The following is a 15,210-nucleotide window of genomic DNA, read 5'->3' on the forward strand; positions in this document are numbered from 1 at the left end:
CATGGGGAATTACCCCCGCCACTCCCAAAACGCCTCGTTCACGGCTTAAAGGTCCTCTGAGACGCCGTTTTCTTCTCCCAATACATACATGCAAAGGTCTACTCCTCGAGACCCCAAGGCTGCCCCGAAGAAACCGTATAATACAGAAAAAAGGAAAAGAAAAAGGCATTCGTCCAATTACACATAGGGCCGCCCTCCCACACACGACACGACTACCGCTTCCGCGTGTCGCGACCCTTCTTTTTACTCTTCTTCTTATCCTTGGGCAGGTCAAGCACCGTGCCCTTGAGCTGCTCCGCCATCGTCCGGAGCATGTACTCGTCCACAGTGTATACCCTTTCGCCCCACGCGTTGTTTTCAATCTCTGCTGCCTCATCCGGGGCAACGGACTCCGAGAACCGGCCTAGTCCCGAAGGTCCGGGCCCGCCGCCACCGCCTGGTTGGCCGGCAACGTCCTCCCGCGGCGTGCCTTGGCGGGTACTAGAGGCACCGGAGGGTGCACCGCTCTTTTCATTGAACTCGGCGTCGTCGTCTTGGATTTCCTTCTCGGCGGCCTTGGCGGCTTCCACGTCTTCCTTGTCTTCAGCCTGCTTAAGGTCCTCAGCCACGGTTCGTGACGGTCCACTATCTCCTCCACCCAGGAGACGGTCCATGGCGGCATTAGCGGCATCATCGACCAAGTCTGTTCCCTCGGTACCGAGCACATCGCGGACGGAAAGCTTGTTGAAGTAGTCCGTGGTGAAACTGCCCTCTTGGATAACCACGTCGTCCAGCATCTGCTTCTGTGACGCCTTGCGCAAGATGTTGGCCTCAATTGTGTGCTCGCTGACGAGTCGGTAGATGTGAACGTCTCGAGTTTGACCGATACGATGGCATCGATCTTGGCATTGCTTGTCCATGGCTGGGTTCCAGTCTTGGTCGTAGAAGATGACGGTATCGGCCCCAGTAAGGTTGATGCCCAATCCACCGGAACGCGTCGACAAGATGAAGCACAAGATGCGTGGGTCATGATTGAACCTGTCCGTGAGAATCTGTCGCTGCTCGATCTTTGTCTGTCCATCAAGCCGAAGATATTTGTGACCGTGAATATTGAGGAACTGCTCGAGGATATCCAGGACCTTGGTCATCTGTGTAAAGATCAAGGCACGATGGCCGCCGGCCTGGAGTTTGCGAAGAAGCTTATCCAAGGCTTGAAGCTTTCCGCAGTCGTATTGCAATAGTCGCTTGTCCGGGAACTGGATGCTGTGACGCATCCGAGACTCGTGCCATGGGTCGATTGGTGGTTGCTTGGGCATGAAAGGAGCCCACCGGACGGGCGCCGAGAGTTTGAGGTCCTCGTCCGTGAAGGCCTGCGCCGCCTTTCTTCCCAAAATCACCTCGTTCATGTCGCGGGTGATAACAGCGGGCGTGACACATGTAAACTTCTGGATGAGGGTCTGCATGGAATCGGCTCGCTCATCGGATGTGTGGATGACAGCACGGAGAAAGTCAGAGTCTTCCGCGAACCAGTTCAAGATCTGATTAGGAACTCTTGGCTTGGGTTTCCGGGGTCGACCGTCTAATCCGAGCGTCAGGAAATCAATCAGACGCTTGCCATAGATGGGCCGACGTTGGCCGCGGAGAGCGTTCAGGTACACGCTGTGCTGCAATTCCTCGAAGCGGCGCCAGCGAGCCAGGCTATCCAGATACACAATGTTCGACTCAACTGATGAAGGGTCGAGATTGGTGCGAGCCAGGTGGGCTCTGGTATTCTGTGCCTCTCTCAGTTCCATCAGAACCCTGTGAAGGCTGAGTTGCGAAATGCGCTCCGCTGTCGTGTTGGACATGTTCTCGTGTTGTGTGGGAATCATGTTCAGAACCCCCAGGCTAACAATAGACATTGGCTCGACTGCAAGTAAAGACCGGTGCAGGAACTGATCGGTAACCTGGAAGTCTGCCGGAACGGACTTCTGCATCCTGAAAGACGTCATGATGGGGCGATCCACAAACAGGTCAGGATGGTTGCACACTTTTCGCAATTGCATCAGGCAGTTAATGATGGAAAGGTAGTTGCCAGAGGACAGCGTCTCTCGGGTATCTGTGCGAGCCAAGAAGCCATCGTACAATTCGCGCTGACGTTTCGACAGGCGACAAAACTCGACGTGCTCGTACTTGGCCGGCATCTGCTTTTCGACGTCGGCCTTGAGTCTTCGTAGTAGATATGGCCGCAGGACCTTATGTAACTTGGAAATGATCGCTCGCGCTTCTTCGTCCATCGTCTCGCGACCATTTTCCAGGATTTGAGACTCTGGCTTGTGGAACCAGTCGTGGAACTCTTGCAAGTCGGCGAAGCCCCCTTCACCATTTTCGGCTGGCATAAGGAAGAACAGCAATGACCACAATTCGGTAAGGTTGTTCTGAAGTGGGGTGCCTGTAAGTAGAAGCCTGGCCCGAGTGTTGAAACCGAGTAGCGTCTGCCACCGCTGGGACTTGAAGTTCTTGATATTGTGAGCCTCGTCGAGAATCATGTAGTGCCACCTCCGGCGTTTGAAGACCTGCTGGTCTTGGATGACAAGCTGGTAAGATGTAATGCAGACGTTCCACACGTCGTCATTATTCCACCCTTGTCGCTTGCGTTTTCTCTCCTCTTGAGTACCGTAGTAGGAGAGAATCTTAAAGCCGGGGCACCATTTCTTGAATTCCATCTCCCAGTTGAGCATGACACTCGTTGGGACGATAACCAAATGTGGTCCCCAAACCTCATGGTGGCAAGCAAGATGGGCAAGTAGTGAAATGGTCTGAATAGTTTTGCCAAGACCCATCTCATCGGCGAGAATGCCATTGGTATTGTTGGCGTACAGTCCTGCCAGCCAGTCGAGTCCATGGTGCTGATATTCACGCAGAGTACCACGGAGTAAAAATGGGATCTGTGTCTGTTGTGAATTTGGATTCGGTGAGGCCGATCGACTGACAACATCCTTTGCCCCTGGGGTTGCCAAAGACATTGTATCGACATCTGAAGGCTTTGTGTCGGACGTAGGAGGTGAGTGGCTTTGTTCTGGACTTGGCGGAACGGTGATGATGTCGGTATCGGGACTGACACGTTTTGTTGAGATAAGGGCGTTGGTAGATGCCGGGGGGGTTGTTGGTGCCTCTGGTAATTCTAATGGCGCATCCGCCATTTCAGTATCAGCAGATTCAACTACCTCAAGTGTGCCGTCGGCGTTGTCGGGAGCCTCTACACTCTTGGCTGTTGGTTCACTGTCCACACCATTGACCAAGGCCTCATCTGGCTTGGGCGACTGCGGGGGAATAGCGGTGGGCTGGTCCTGAGAGGCTGCAATTTCGATACCATCGGCCTGGTCGCCAACAGCTTCTTTCGTACTCAGTGACTCAGTAGCTTGTACTTCTGTGTCAACCTCCATCTCGTCGCCGTCCAAGAAAATACCAGGGTGTTGGATCAGAGACACTTCATCGTCATCTTCATCCTCCACAATTTCGTTCCTGAAGTTCGATGATGCCTCAGCCTGCGGAGATGCGCCATCCGCCACCAAGGCTGCAGTACTCTCATGTGGCTCCGCATCGTCAAGCGGCGCATCGTTTTTGATTTTCTTCAGCTCGGATTTCCCAAAGAGCATGCCCAACAATCCAGCTGGTTCCTCATCTCCGTCTTCCTCTTCCGACTCTTCATCCGCAACAGAGCCATCATCGCTGTCGTCCATATCGGTGGATCCCATATCATCATCCATATCGACTGACTCGTCGCTGGTGTCTTCTCCGGGGCTGGTTGCAACAACCTTTGAGTCCGCCTCGGACTCCACGCCATTGGTGAGTTTGTTTTCGGCTTGCTCATCGGGAGGTAGCTCCGGTAGGTTGGCGTATTTGGCACGAAGCTGTTCCATAGTGAGCTTCTCGTCGCCAGCATCGCCAGTGTGATCTTCGCTCGTGTCTTCCTCCTCTGAGGATGACATGACATCGTCGTCGTCATTACCGGAGTCATCATCATCGGCGTCTACCGACATGGCTTGACTATTCTCGAGATCGCTGTCGAGATCGTTAAGGTCTTCGTCATTGTCGTCGTCGTCGTCGAGATCATCCTCGTCGGATATGTCCGAGTCCGCTTGCGTTCTTCTTGCTTGCAGCTTCTGTTCTGACAGATTCACTGCCTCCTGAAGCGCAGCCTTGACTCGCCGCTGTTCCTCCGCTTCCCATTCTTGGATCCTCCGCCTGTTAATCTCGTAGCGAACATTCTCCCAGGTTCCAAACATGCTTTTGACAACCACTCGGTACCGCCCAATCCATACATAGCGTGCTTCGGCTTCAAGCTCCTCTGCTGACTTTGGTTGGCGTCGGAGCCAAGCGTCCTTGCAAGCTTCGGCAATCCTCTTGGCCTGCGCTCGGTGTCTTTGCTGCTCTGCAACCATGAGCTTGCGGAAGTTGGTGACAGCCTTGGCCATGTGGTCTGCATGAGCCCATTGCCGCGGAGGTTCCTCTTCCGCCTCGGGGACAAATAGAGTGCAGCGCTCTTGTGAAAGAATACCGCCGGGCTCCACAGCCTCTTCGATGCGCAAGACAATCTGGGCATCCTTCTGGGCCATCTCGTCCGTGTAACTAGGGCCCTCTTCTGGGACGTACATGCCGCCATCCTCAACAGGTATTGCCTGCGCCTTTTCCCAGTATTCCTCAAAGTTGGGGCCAATCCTTAACCGCTTGCTGACTTGTCCCGGGTGTACGACGGGTAGCTCGGTCGCGCGCACGCGTAGCTTAATTCGCGTGCGGTTTGGGCTACCCGCCGTAGCTCTTGCGGCATCTTCGTCAATGGAGCTACGGCGGCCCCGCCTTGTCCGTGTCGACTGCCTAGTCGGTTGAGCAGATGGGGATGGGCTTCGCTTGCGCGTGGATCGGGAGGTAGATTTGGTCTCGTTCGCAGTCGACTTTCGGGTGGTGCTCTTGGGCGGAGGCGGCGCAGGCTTTGCTGTGGAAGGTTTTCGCGAGGGAGTCTTGGACTTGGAGGTTCCGTTCGGCGTCGGGGTCGCTGCGTGGCCGTTGGTGGAAGCATACTTGTTCTTGGAGGGCGGACTGCTGTTAAGGGCTCCTCTCGTCATCCGCTTGCCGGATGGCGGATGGAACTCGAGGGGGATCGTGTTAATTCGACCGGACTTGCGTCTACCATTGTCGATGAAGGAGGTCGGGCCCTCGGCGGTGATCTTCTTCCATGGCGGGGAGATTTGCTTCTTTTTCTGGCCGGATCCAGGCGCAGATGGCGTGGATACGCGACGTCGCTTCGAAGGGCGTTGCTCATCATCAATGTCGGAGGAAGGCGCGGGAGGAGGAGGCGAGGGCGATGGTGTTGATGGAGATAATGGTGATGTCGGTGATGGTGAGCGGAGGGGTAGGCCGATGAAGTCGTTGCCGTTGGGGGTCAGTTGGCCTTCGAAATCGTCGGATCCAAGGGATTCAAGGGGTGATGAGGGCGGATCGGTATCATATTGAGGTATAGTCGCGGTTTGTTCGTCGCGTTGGGAATCGATGACCTCGTTGGTGGGATGCGCAGGGTCGGGCGACGCGGTCTTGTTCATAATAGCAACGGGGGGCGGACGCGAGATGGGGCCGTGATCTCAACGGGGCCGGCATCTGAAGCGTCAAAATTAATGTCTATGGAATGGTGTATGCTCAGAGAATTCTAGTTTCGAGTTTGAACATGATGACACGTCTTGGTGGCCGGCTGCGTTGGAAAAAGGGTGCAAAACCAGCGTCACCAGCAAAAAGTTTGATGATAGATTTTTTTGCAAAGATGCAGCTCCGGCCTTGCCTGGGCTAGCCGAAAAGAGAACGTTGGTAGGCACTTGGCCTCAGACCCTCAGACTCGGGGCCGTAGGGGGCGTACTAAGGGCGTAAAGGCCGTTCGGGTGGTGACGGCGGACGACTTGATGGAAGACGCTGTGAGGTGCAGGCAGCTACACACCACTGTGACTCGAACCACCAATGAACGACGGCCAGTGTTTGGGGGGGACTTGCTCCCTTGAATCAGTGGCCACACAGCTATGGGTGACAGGAGTCAGAGCAATTCTATCCAACCAGAGACCCGCATTCGATCAATGTACCCCACTTCTGCCTTTGGCTGGCGCGCACCTCAAAAAAGTAACCATTTCTGGACTTACGCGCCTCAGGCATGAATTGCATCCGGACCAGCCAACCACAGTCGAGGGATTTGGCTAGCAATCAATCAATCCATCGAAGCTTCGGCTCTGACCTGCGACGACATCACATCCAAAATAACCAAGCAATTGGGTCGCATCGGAACCACAACCTCGGCCACGGTATGCTGCCTCAACCCCTCAATTGACTCGCAAATCATCGTGACGATCTAACCCGCCTCTCCCGCAGATGCTGTCCCAACGATTTGCGCGGGCCTCGACGGTCCGCGGCGCTGTCCAGGCTGCCCGACGAACCCCGATTGTCCAGCAACGTACCTTCTTCCCTCCTCAGTTCAACGACCGCAAGGTTCTCGAGGAGAAGTACCCCGAGTACCCGACTCTGTCTGATGCGGAGGATCCCAACATGGTCAGTGACGCGGCAATTGGTGACGGCGAGAGAGGGGCTCGGTAGCCGTGGCTAACTTGGAGACGGATAGAACGGCGGATACATCAACCCTCCCTTCATCAAGAGACAGTTCCGCGATCCCCACGGCGACTGGTGGGACAAGCAAGAGCGCCGCAACTTTGGCGAGCCCGTTCACGAAGACCACGACTTGCTCGGCATGTTCTCCCCCTTCGAGTACACCTGGACCACCACCGGCAAGGGCCTGGCCCAGATTGGCGCCTTCATCGTTGTTTTCCTCGGTGTCTGCAGTGTCGTCAAGGCCAGCTACCCTGACAAGGCTTCATACCCGAGAGAATTCCCCGACGGACTCGAGAGGGAGCTGGGAGGTGCAAGCGCTCTGCGGGTAGGTTCTGACGCAACTAACGAGATAAAAACTTCGAAACTAATATCATCATAGGCGAGAAAGGCTGGTGATGCTGACCCATGAAAAGTGTGAAATGTCGGGGGTTGCGATTAGTGACGCATGTGTGTATTTTAGAGCAGAAGAAGAAATCCCTTGGGAACCCCACCAGTAACAAGTTCATATGTCTTCAGCCAATGTCCCGACGAGAACCATTGGCAGTGATATAACAGGTGCTTTAATCATATCAATTCTAACCTGACGAATAGTCGCACCTTGCTGCCGCAAAGAAATCAGTTGTGGAAGGTCTCTCATCAGCAATGGCAGTATCGTGAGGTACCTAGCTAATCATCCGTCAATTCTTCAGGATGGCAAGTGCCCGGTTTCATGAGTACTAGCCACTTGAAGGAGGGTACCGAAGCAAAAACGCATGACAGTTCCTTCTTTCCGAGAGGCATCTCGGTTGCTACTTGCCCCTCTGGTGAAAGAGGTACGGCACCTTGCCAGGCCGAAAACTTCTTCTCTGTCCACCTTCAACAATAAACAGACTCGACGTCAGCAAAACAACCGCATTGTTCAGTGTTTCCAGCATACTAATCTCGATCATCGGACTTGACGTTTGTCGTACCCACCACCGCCATCTCCTACGTTCCTGCAAACAACAGAGTCTTCACTCGTCGTCAAGCTCGATTGCCGTGGGAAACCCCAACATGCACTACGAGAATTGGGATGTACTGCTGTTTCCCGGCGGTGGATCAGTGCCACTGAAGGAGTTCAGAACAGATTGCTCTGTCATCCCCGACTTTGGTCAGTATTGGCGAGCTCTGCGGTGATGGGAATCTCTTTACTGACCAATGGACGCCATGACAGAATGCAAACCAGCACTTTGTTTGGGATCTTTTATCGGCCTGCCGGCTGTCCATGGCTTCGTCCCCAGTCTTCACCGCAACATGCCCCTCACGGTTTCCGTCTTTTCTTGGACAGTACCTCCAGTCAGCAACTCGAATCAAGACGCCAATCTCGTAGTTTTTGCAGCCCGAGTGTACATCGATGGGGATCTCGTCGCGTAAGAACATTTGCAGTCGATGTATTCGCGCATGGCTTCTAATGGACTACCAGTGAGGACGTGTGGAATCAAAATCAGCGAGCGCCTCTCACCATCACTCAAAGTCTGAGTAGGTCGACACAGTGTTCGATCCGTGAATCAGCTAGGAGAACATGCGTCTAAACTGCCTCTTTACAGAACCGAACAAACATGGTGACCGCGATGTAATCAGGTTCCCGGCGTTCAACGAGAGGTATCTGCAAGAAAACGGCTGGAATCCTGCCGCATCTCTTGGCCGCATCCAAATTATCATCACGGAAGCGTACCAGCGCGACCCGACGACTTTGTCCCTGGACCCAATCAAAAACATCGCTGCGTTTTCTTTCTGTCACGCTCCACTAGGTCGGTAGCAGCGAGTTACTCAGTCCGCTGTCTAGACTGCAGGCTGACCATCCTCAATGCAACAGAGACACTCGAGGAAGCTGCCATTGCCTGGCCGAACCGGCACATGTGGGAGAATGCCATGCTGGCTTATAGCTTTCCTTCCGCAGTCTATTCGACAAACCACAACTTGGCTTCTCAGCAAGGGCCTGCAAGACTCGTGATAGATCCGTCCCCACAGCCTTTATCTTCAACTCCAGCACCTGCAACCTTACCAGTCTTTCAAAAGACAGCAAACCCGCCACTCCGAGTTCATTCGACAGGCATTCATCATCAGCATGCTGGAGGAGAGTCCGAGGGTCGTGTTATCTGTCGAAATCCGTCACGCACCAGCTTCTTCCCCGTCGCAGCCAGCACAGTGCATCCATCTGTCGTACATCAAGATACCAGCATGCCTGCTCACGGCATTGGACCACTCAATCCCATGTTGTGGGGTGTCAGATATGCCGTAGGTCAGCTTTACCCAAGCGATTCTTCTACAGTAGGTCAACAAGAACAGGGTGCAGATTCCTCAATATCACTTGACGTTCCAACGTCTGCGATCCGCAGCTCTGCCACTTGTAAGCTTTCCCGTTTCTCACTATGTGTATGGGAATAAGCTGACTTTCGGCAGACGTCGACGATGCGAAGCCACAGGCTGCCCTGGCGGCGAAAAGGAGCATATCGGACTTTGTGTTGTCGATGTCTGACGGAAGAAATCCTCAAAGAAGGCACCACATTCCAATTCCCGCGATGGAGGTCAGGTCTCGCAAAGAGTCTCGGTCTGGGCACCATACCCTCGAGCCATTGACGACAACATCCCACAGAGCATCACGACACCGGGAGCTGTCGGACGCGAAAAGACTCCTAGCGCGCCTGGACAAACAGAACACGCCTGAGCCCACGTTCGCGTTGATCGATCCTGTCAATACTGTCAAACGCGCTCCGTCGTTGGGCACGCCATCAAAGAAACAGTTCGCGGCCGCGAAGAGTGTCCGGCGATCCGTGTCATTCAATCCAGTCATCAAGTATACAGAAAGTGAGCGGTCGCAACCTGCCACAAAGCCGAGCCAGTGTAAACGCGACTTCACACCTCTCGATGTTGCAGAAGCTATCGCCCAATCTGATCAAGGTCACTCTAGCCCCATCTTGTGATCACTGATTGCAGAGTCAGGAATCATCAGGCGCTGAGATAACAAAAGACATACACGTCAAGCATGACTAGTCTAACCAAGAGGACTCACTTGGTAGTAATGTTTTCTATCTAAATTCGATCAGGGGTTATGCTGTGCACCTTTGGACCGTGGGGTTATTTCCACGAAAGACATGGAGCTTTCGGCGAAACAACGATGTCAATCGCTTGTCGCAAGTAGCATTCTTTCATCACTCATAGCAGATGGAATTGAAGACAATCACTCGCATCTTGCCGCTGTTTCTTGGACAGCCAGCTTCACGCTGAGTCCGCTGTCAAGTACCGAGCCTCTAATGAACTAAGCTTATGCAAGGTTATTCAACAGCTTGCAAGTTGCTAGCCACAGCTCGGTCGATGGCTCGGGGAGAAATTCTTGGGTTATCCGGAGGTGGGGGAGCTTCGATCCACTTTAGGGCCGATTGAATGTCATCCATCCATTTCAACTTTTCAACCAGCTTCGCGGATTTTGAATTCCTGGATGGGTTTCCATTGTGTACGCTATCCTCATCGGCTTGGACTTTGTAAGGCCTGGATCATCGACCTGTTCATCCCATGAGCCGCTCCGTTCCGTGGATTGGCCTCGATTGTTGCTTCTGCATTCGCCTTCGCTGATTATTCCATGATTTCACGTCCAGATCTTGCAACTCTCCGTTGGACATCTCCTTTTTGCTTTGTTTTCCTCAAATTCTGTGACATGGTTGAGTTTGGCCATCCCCTGACTACCTTGGCTCAAGTTTCAACACAATAGCGAGGTGATGCGCCGGGCGTGCGTGAAGAGACTGACAACTTCGGGCATTCTGTGCTGGACGATGCCTCCCGAACCGAAAGCCGGGATGTAATAGTGCGAGCCGGGATGGGTTGCAAAGGTACCCCAGACCCCAGATCTCGCACTCCGCAAGTGACCCAATGTGACCTGCAATTCGTTGGTTTAGATGAACTAATGCAACTAATCGTCGTCAACATGTGCGGGGATTTGGGGAACTTGTTCATAGTGTGGGGTGTAAAGGAAATTGGCAGTGGAACGTCGGGATATCCGGTCTGCAGCTTGGACACAGTTGTTTTTGGGATTGTGGCAATGGTTAGCTTCAATGTCTATCGTGTATATGAGATCAAATGTCCTGCTCCATACTTTGTTCGCCCAGATGATTGATGTCCTGCAAGCTCACTTGGGTTGTCAGCGGTTAGTCAATTAAGGATCATGACAATGTTGCAAGCATATCTAGGTCTAGCAGCGGTCTCCCTGACTGGGGCATATGCCGCTGCCCTCGAGACTTCCGGTGCTCCATCGACAACCGTTCAGCCAACGGCTGCAACTTCGTGGTCATATAGCACATTTACGTATGAACAGCTGACGATAAATCGGTACCCGACGCCGCTGCCATCGCCTCTGACCATCGCCACTCCATACGCACCACACTTTACTGAGGTTTCGACCCTGTTGCCGGAGAATGTCACTTACACGACATATTCCTTCAACCCGTCGGCTACAGCGTCCCCCGATGGCCAGTACGGCCAGAGCGCCTACGTCGCTCTCTGGGCGAATTACACTTACACGCATGAGCCTCCTTTCACGACAACCGCGTCTGCGACACCCATCCCGTCTAGCGAGCTGGTGTACCCCCCTCAGCTGCCCGCCAGACCTCTGAACGACAACACAGACCTCAAGTTCCCTTCCGACTTTGTTTGGGGCGTAGCTGCCAGCGCATGGCAGATCGAGGGAGGTCTCCAGATCGAGGGTCGTGGCCCTGCTGTTCTCGACGTCGTCGGTGTCAACGGCCAAGGACTGCTTGGTACCAACGACTCGAACGTTGCAGACATGCACTACTTCTTGTACAAGCAGGACATCGCGAGGCTTGCGGCCCTCGGCGTGCCGTATTTCTCCTTCTCCATCTCCTGGACCCGTGTGGTGCCCTTTGGCAGGGCGGGTTCGCCGGTCAACCAGCAGGCATTGGATCACTACGACGATGTCATCAACACTTGCATAGAGTACGGCATCACCCCAGTCGCGACATTGATGCACATCGACAACCCAGTTGGCATCTTTGACAACCTTGACGAGTTCCCCAGTCACTACGCGTACTACGCCAAGCAAGTCATGGCGCGATATGCGGACAGGGTGCCGTACTGGGTCACCTTCAACGAGCCAAACATTGCCGTGCAATTCACCCTCCCCAGCTACGACGGCCTGACAGCCTTTCTCCTCGCCCACGCCGACGTCTACCGCTGGTACAAGGACGTCCTCGGCGGAAGCGGCAAGATCACAATGAAATTCGCAAACAACCTTGCCGTGCCCCTGGACCCGGCCAACCCGGACGACGTCGCAGCCTCCTACCGCTACCAGGACTTCATCCTTGGCATCATGAGCAACCCTCTCTTCCTGGGCAAACAGTTCCCCGACGTAGTCCTCAACACACCCAACATGAACAAAACGCTCACAAAGTCCCTGACCGATGATCAACTCGCCCACATCAACGGGACAATGGACTACTGGGCCTTTGACCCCTACGGCGCCCAATACGCCACAAACCCACCAAACGGCTACGAAGCCTGCGCGTCAAACTCCTCAGATCCCCTCTGGCCCTCGTGCGTAACGCTCACCACGATCCAAACCAACGGCTGGGCAATGGGCGTCATCTCCGAAGGCGGCGCACTCATCGCTCCGTCGTACGTGAGAGAACAATTCGGCTACGTCTGGAACACGTACCGTCCTTCGGGGATCATGGTCACGGAATTTGGGTTTCCGCAGCTGGCGGACGCCGAGACGTCGCTCGATGCGCAGAGGTATGATTTCGAGAGGACAATGTACTATCAAAATTTCTTGACGGAGACGTTGAGGGCGATTCACGAGGATGGGGTAAATGTTATTGGGGCGCTGGCGTGGAGTTGGATTGATAATAATGAGTTTGGGAGCTTTGAGGCGCAGTATGGGATGATGGGTGTGAATCGGTCGGATCCCGGGTTGACGAGGTGGGTGAAGAGGAGCTTTTTCGATTATGTGGATTTCTTCCAGGGCCACATCTAGTTCTTGTAGATACTTTGGGGGTAATACGTGATTAATCCTCAAAGATCAAAATGTACTGGGTAAAGTACGATTTCGAGGGTTGGTGTTAGTGCAACAGGTGACATCGGGTCTAGTAACCGGCTATCGCGGCTCTCTTATGTCAGAGTCTCCGACCATCCTGGCCTATCCACGTTTTCCATCATGTCAGACTTTATGACGATCTTTCGGATAGCCATCCAATCTGGACGTTACCGGCCGCTAGACGATGCTAAGCTTACGACAGCTGCATAGACTAACTCCAGAAATTGGCTTCGTTTCCAAAGTTCCAAACGCCTGGGTTTCAACTGCCTGTGGACTAACGGACCACCGGCTGACGTGAGAAAATCATTCGAATCCAGGGATGTGGGTTAGAAGGATTGGAATCCGTGGCGACAATTTCTTTCTCAGCATTGTGTTCATGATGTATAAGAAGACAGACCGCTTTTGGTGTCTACATTTCCTCTTGAGATGTTCTTAGCATGCTTCTTGCACCCAATTTCTAGCGCGCGTGAATTCCATCTAAGTTAGCTGCATTATCAAATCCATGACAATGGCAGACGAAACCACTCACCGCCTCATCCCACGCGTCGTGGATGAGCAGGCGGCGCAGGATCCAAAGCGCATCTGGGCCTCATACGCCGTCAGCAAGGACATTGCAAAAGACGGGTTCCGCGACGTGACATTCCGTCAACTGTCACGAGCAGTTGACCGAGTTGCACGGCACATTGAAGCCAACATCGGGAAGAGCAACACATTCGAGACGTTGCTCTACTTTGGCCTTCCCGACATCAGATACGCGATCAACATTTTCGCCGCCATGAAAACGGGCCACCAGATCCCGTTGTGTTCTCACTTCAACAGTCTCGTTTATAACTTGAGTCTCTGCGAGAAGAAAGATTGTCACAACGTGATGCGGAGCGAAGGCGTAGATGCCATGGTTGATCCACTGCTTAAAGCGAGACCAATGAAGACGTTTCAAGCACCGACTCTCGACGCACTTCTCGACGACGACGAAGCTGTGGAGCCGTACCCTTACACGAGGACGTACGAGGAGGGCATCGACGATCCAGCTGCCATCGGACACACCTCAGGCACAACAGGTCTCCCTAAACCCATCACCTGGACGCAAAGATCCTTTGTCGTCGTCGATACCGTCTGGCGCTTCCTTCCAGACCTCGACGGCCGACCATCCTATCACAAGGTCCTCTCGAGGGCGAAGCGCTGCTACCAGACCATGCCCATTTTCCATCCCTTTGGCTTCTTCTCCGCCGTCACCGACCCCCTCTACCGCAAAAAGGTCCTCGTCCTGGGACCAAACACACTTGGTCCCATCCCGCCGTCTACGCTCGAGCTAATGTTTGAGTACGGCGACTTTGATAGCTTGGCTGGAGTACCGATTTACCTCGAAATGGTAGCGAAATCCCCAAAGTGCCTCGCCGCTGTCGCGGAGAAGCTGAAGTTCATCTTTTACGCGGGCGGTGCCCTCAGCAAGCCCGCCGGCGACGCACTCTCATCCCGCACAAAGATAGACCAGCTCATCGGGTCCACCGAAGCCGGCGCCGCTCTAGGCCACGAGACGGACCGCGAGGACTGGGACTGGTTGTGTCTTAATGACGAGGAGAGCGGGATCGTATGGGAACCCTGCGAAGTCAAGGGCTCTGGGTCCGAAGGGGAGGCGCAGGAACAAGTCTATGAGATGACATTCGTGAGAAGTTCCAAGGTGGAGAAGCAGCAGCACGTCTTCTGGCACAGCAATGTCGACAACGTCTTTCGGAGTAACGATTTGTTTGTGAAGCATCCGACGAAACCGCACCATTGGAAGTTTTACTCGAGGAGGGACGATATTGTCGTGACCAAGTTTGGGTGGAATGTGAATCCCATGTTGTTGGAGAGGGAGATTGCGCAGCATCCGGCGGTGAGGCATGTTGTTATTGGCGGGACGGGGAGGCGGCACATTTGTGCTGTGATAGATCCTGTTGATGATGGCCAGGGGGCGGAGGAAGGAGAGTTGTTGGATAGAATTTGGCCGATGGTGCAGAAGGGGAACGAGATCTTGGATGTGGCTGGGCAGTTGGCCAAGGAGAGGATTTTGTTTAGTCGGAAGGAGAAGCCGTTTCCTATTGCTGGGAAGGGAAATGTCCAGAGGGTAGCGGTTCTTAAGTTGTATCAGGACGATATTGATGACATGTATGCCAGGGTTGGGGATGGACCTGGATTGTAGGCGGACAAAAGACTGATCTCGAGTATGTGGGAGAAACGTCGAGGAGTTGCATGTAGCTTCACCTTAGCTTCTCTCTCAACACATCAAAGGTTGAATATCGTTTGCTATTGCCGCTTCGGGTCTTTGACTGAATTTTTAAACTCAGGAACCTCTAAGCGAGTTTACAAAGCAAGAGAACTGCTGATGAAATAGACATCGACGAGAAGGGTAGTCCCGCTCACATAAAAATGTATCAAATCATATTAGTAACTGCGGTAACCATACAGCTTTGTTTACATTGACTTAACAAATAGATTCCCAAACCTGGACCATGGTAGACTCTTCTTTGGGATTGTCATTATCAGACACGATAATGTTACCCATGACTAAG

The 15,210-nt window shown here is 53.6% G+C and overlaps 5 protein-coding genes across 5 annotated transcripts; 4 read left to right on the forward strand and 1 right to left on the reverse strand.

Moving 5' to 3' along the window:
- Nucleotides 1-212: 212 nt before the first annotated feature.
- BDP55DRAFT_562001 (SNF2 family domain-containing protein) lies at nt 213-5,558 on the reverse strand (the record flags this gene model as incomplete). Its single annotated transcript, XM_060570122.1, has 1 exon — nt 213-5,558. One exon carries the CDS (start codon nt 5,556-5,558, stop codon nt 213-215), a length of 5,346 nt encoding a protein of 1,781 aa, XP_060424767.1.
- A 602-nt stretch (nt 5,559-6,160) lies between these two features.
- BDP55DRAFT_677976 (NADH:ubiquinone oxidoreductase 20.1kD subunit) lies at nt 6,161-7,417 on the forward strand. The gene is made up of 4 exons (XM_060575948.1): nt 6,161-6,299; nt 6,367-6,543; nt 6,614-6,925; nt 6,980-7,417. Exons 2-4 carry the CDS (start codon nt 6,367-6,369, stop codon nt 7,007-7,009), a joined length of 519 nt encoding a protein of 172 aa, XP_060424768.1. The 5' UTR covers nt 6,161-6,299; the 3' UTR covers nt 7,010-7,417.
- A 215-nt stretch (nt 7,418-7,632) lies between these two features.
- BDP55DRAFT_732862 (uncharacterized protein) lies at nt 7,633-8,377 on the forward strand (the record flags this gene model as incomplete). The annotated part of the gene is made up of 4 exons (XM_060580002.1): nt 7,633-7,729; nt 7,793-7,988; nt 8,042-8,097; nt 8,166-8,377. 4 exons carry the CDS (start codon nt 7,633-7,635, stop codon nt 8,375-8,377), a joined length of 561 nt encoding a protein of 186 aa, XP_060424769.1.
- Nucleotides 8,378-10,728: 2,351 nt separating this feature from the next.
- On the forward strand, nt 10,729-12,601 carry BDP55DRAFT_707310 (beta-glucosidase; the record flags this gene model as incomplete). The annotated part of the gene is made up of 2 exons (XM_060578072.1): nt 10,729-10,759; nt 10,794-12,601. The coding sequence occupies 2 exons, from the start codon at nt 10,729-10,731 to the stop codon at nt 12,599-12,601; spliced, it is 1,839 nt and encodes a 612-aa protein (XP_060424770.1).
- Nucleotides 12,602-12,970: 369 nt separating this feature from the next.
- Nucleotides 12,971-15,043, forward strand: BDP55DRAFT_677981 (ochratoxin A non-ribosomal peptide synthetase). Its single transcript, XM_060575949.1, has one exon. It carries the CDS (start codon nt 13,164-13,166, stop codon nt 14,838-14,840), a length of 1,677 nt encoding a protein of 558 aa, XP_060424771.1. The 5' UTR covers nt 12,971-13,163; the 3' UTR covers nt 14,841-15,043.
- Nucleotides 15,044-15,210: the final 167 nt, after the last annotated feature.

The sequence above is a fragment of the Colletotrichum godetiae genome, assembly GCF_030913485.1.
Source record: "Colletotrichum godetiae strain CBS 193.32 chromosome Unknown BDP55scaffold_54, whole genome shotgun sequence".
Classification (NCBI taxonomy): Eukaryota; Fungi; Ascomycota; class Sordariomycetes; order Glomerellales; family Glomerellaceae; genus Colletotrichum; species Colletotrichum godetiae.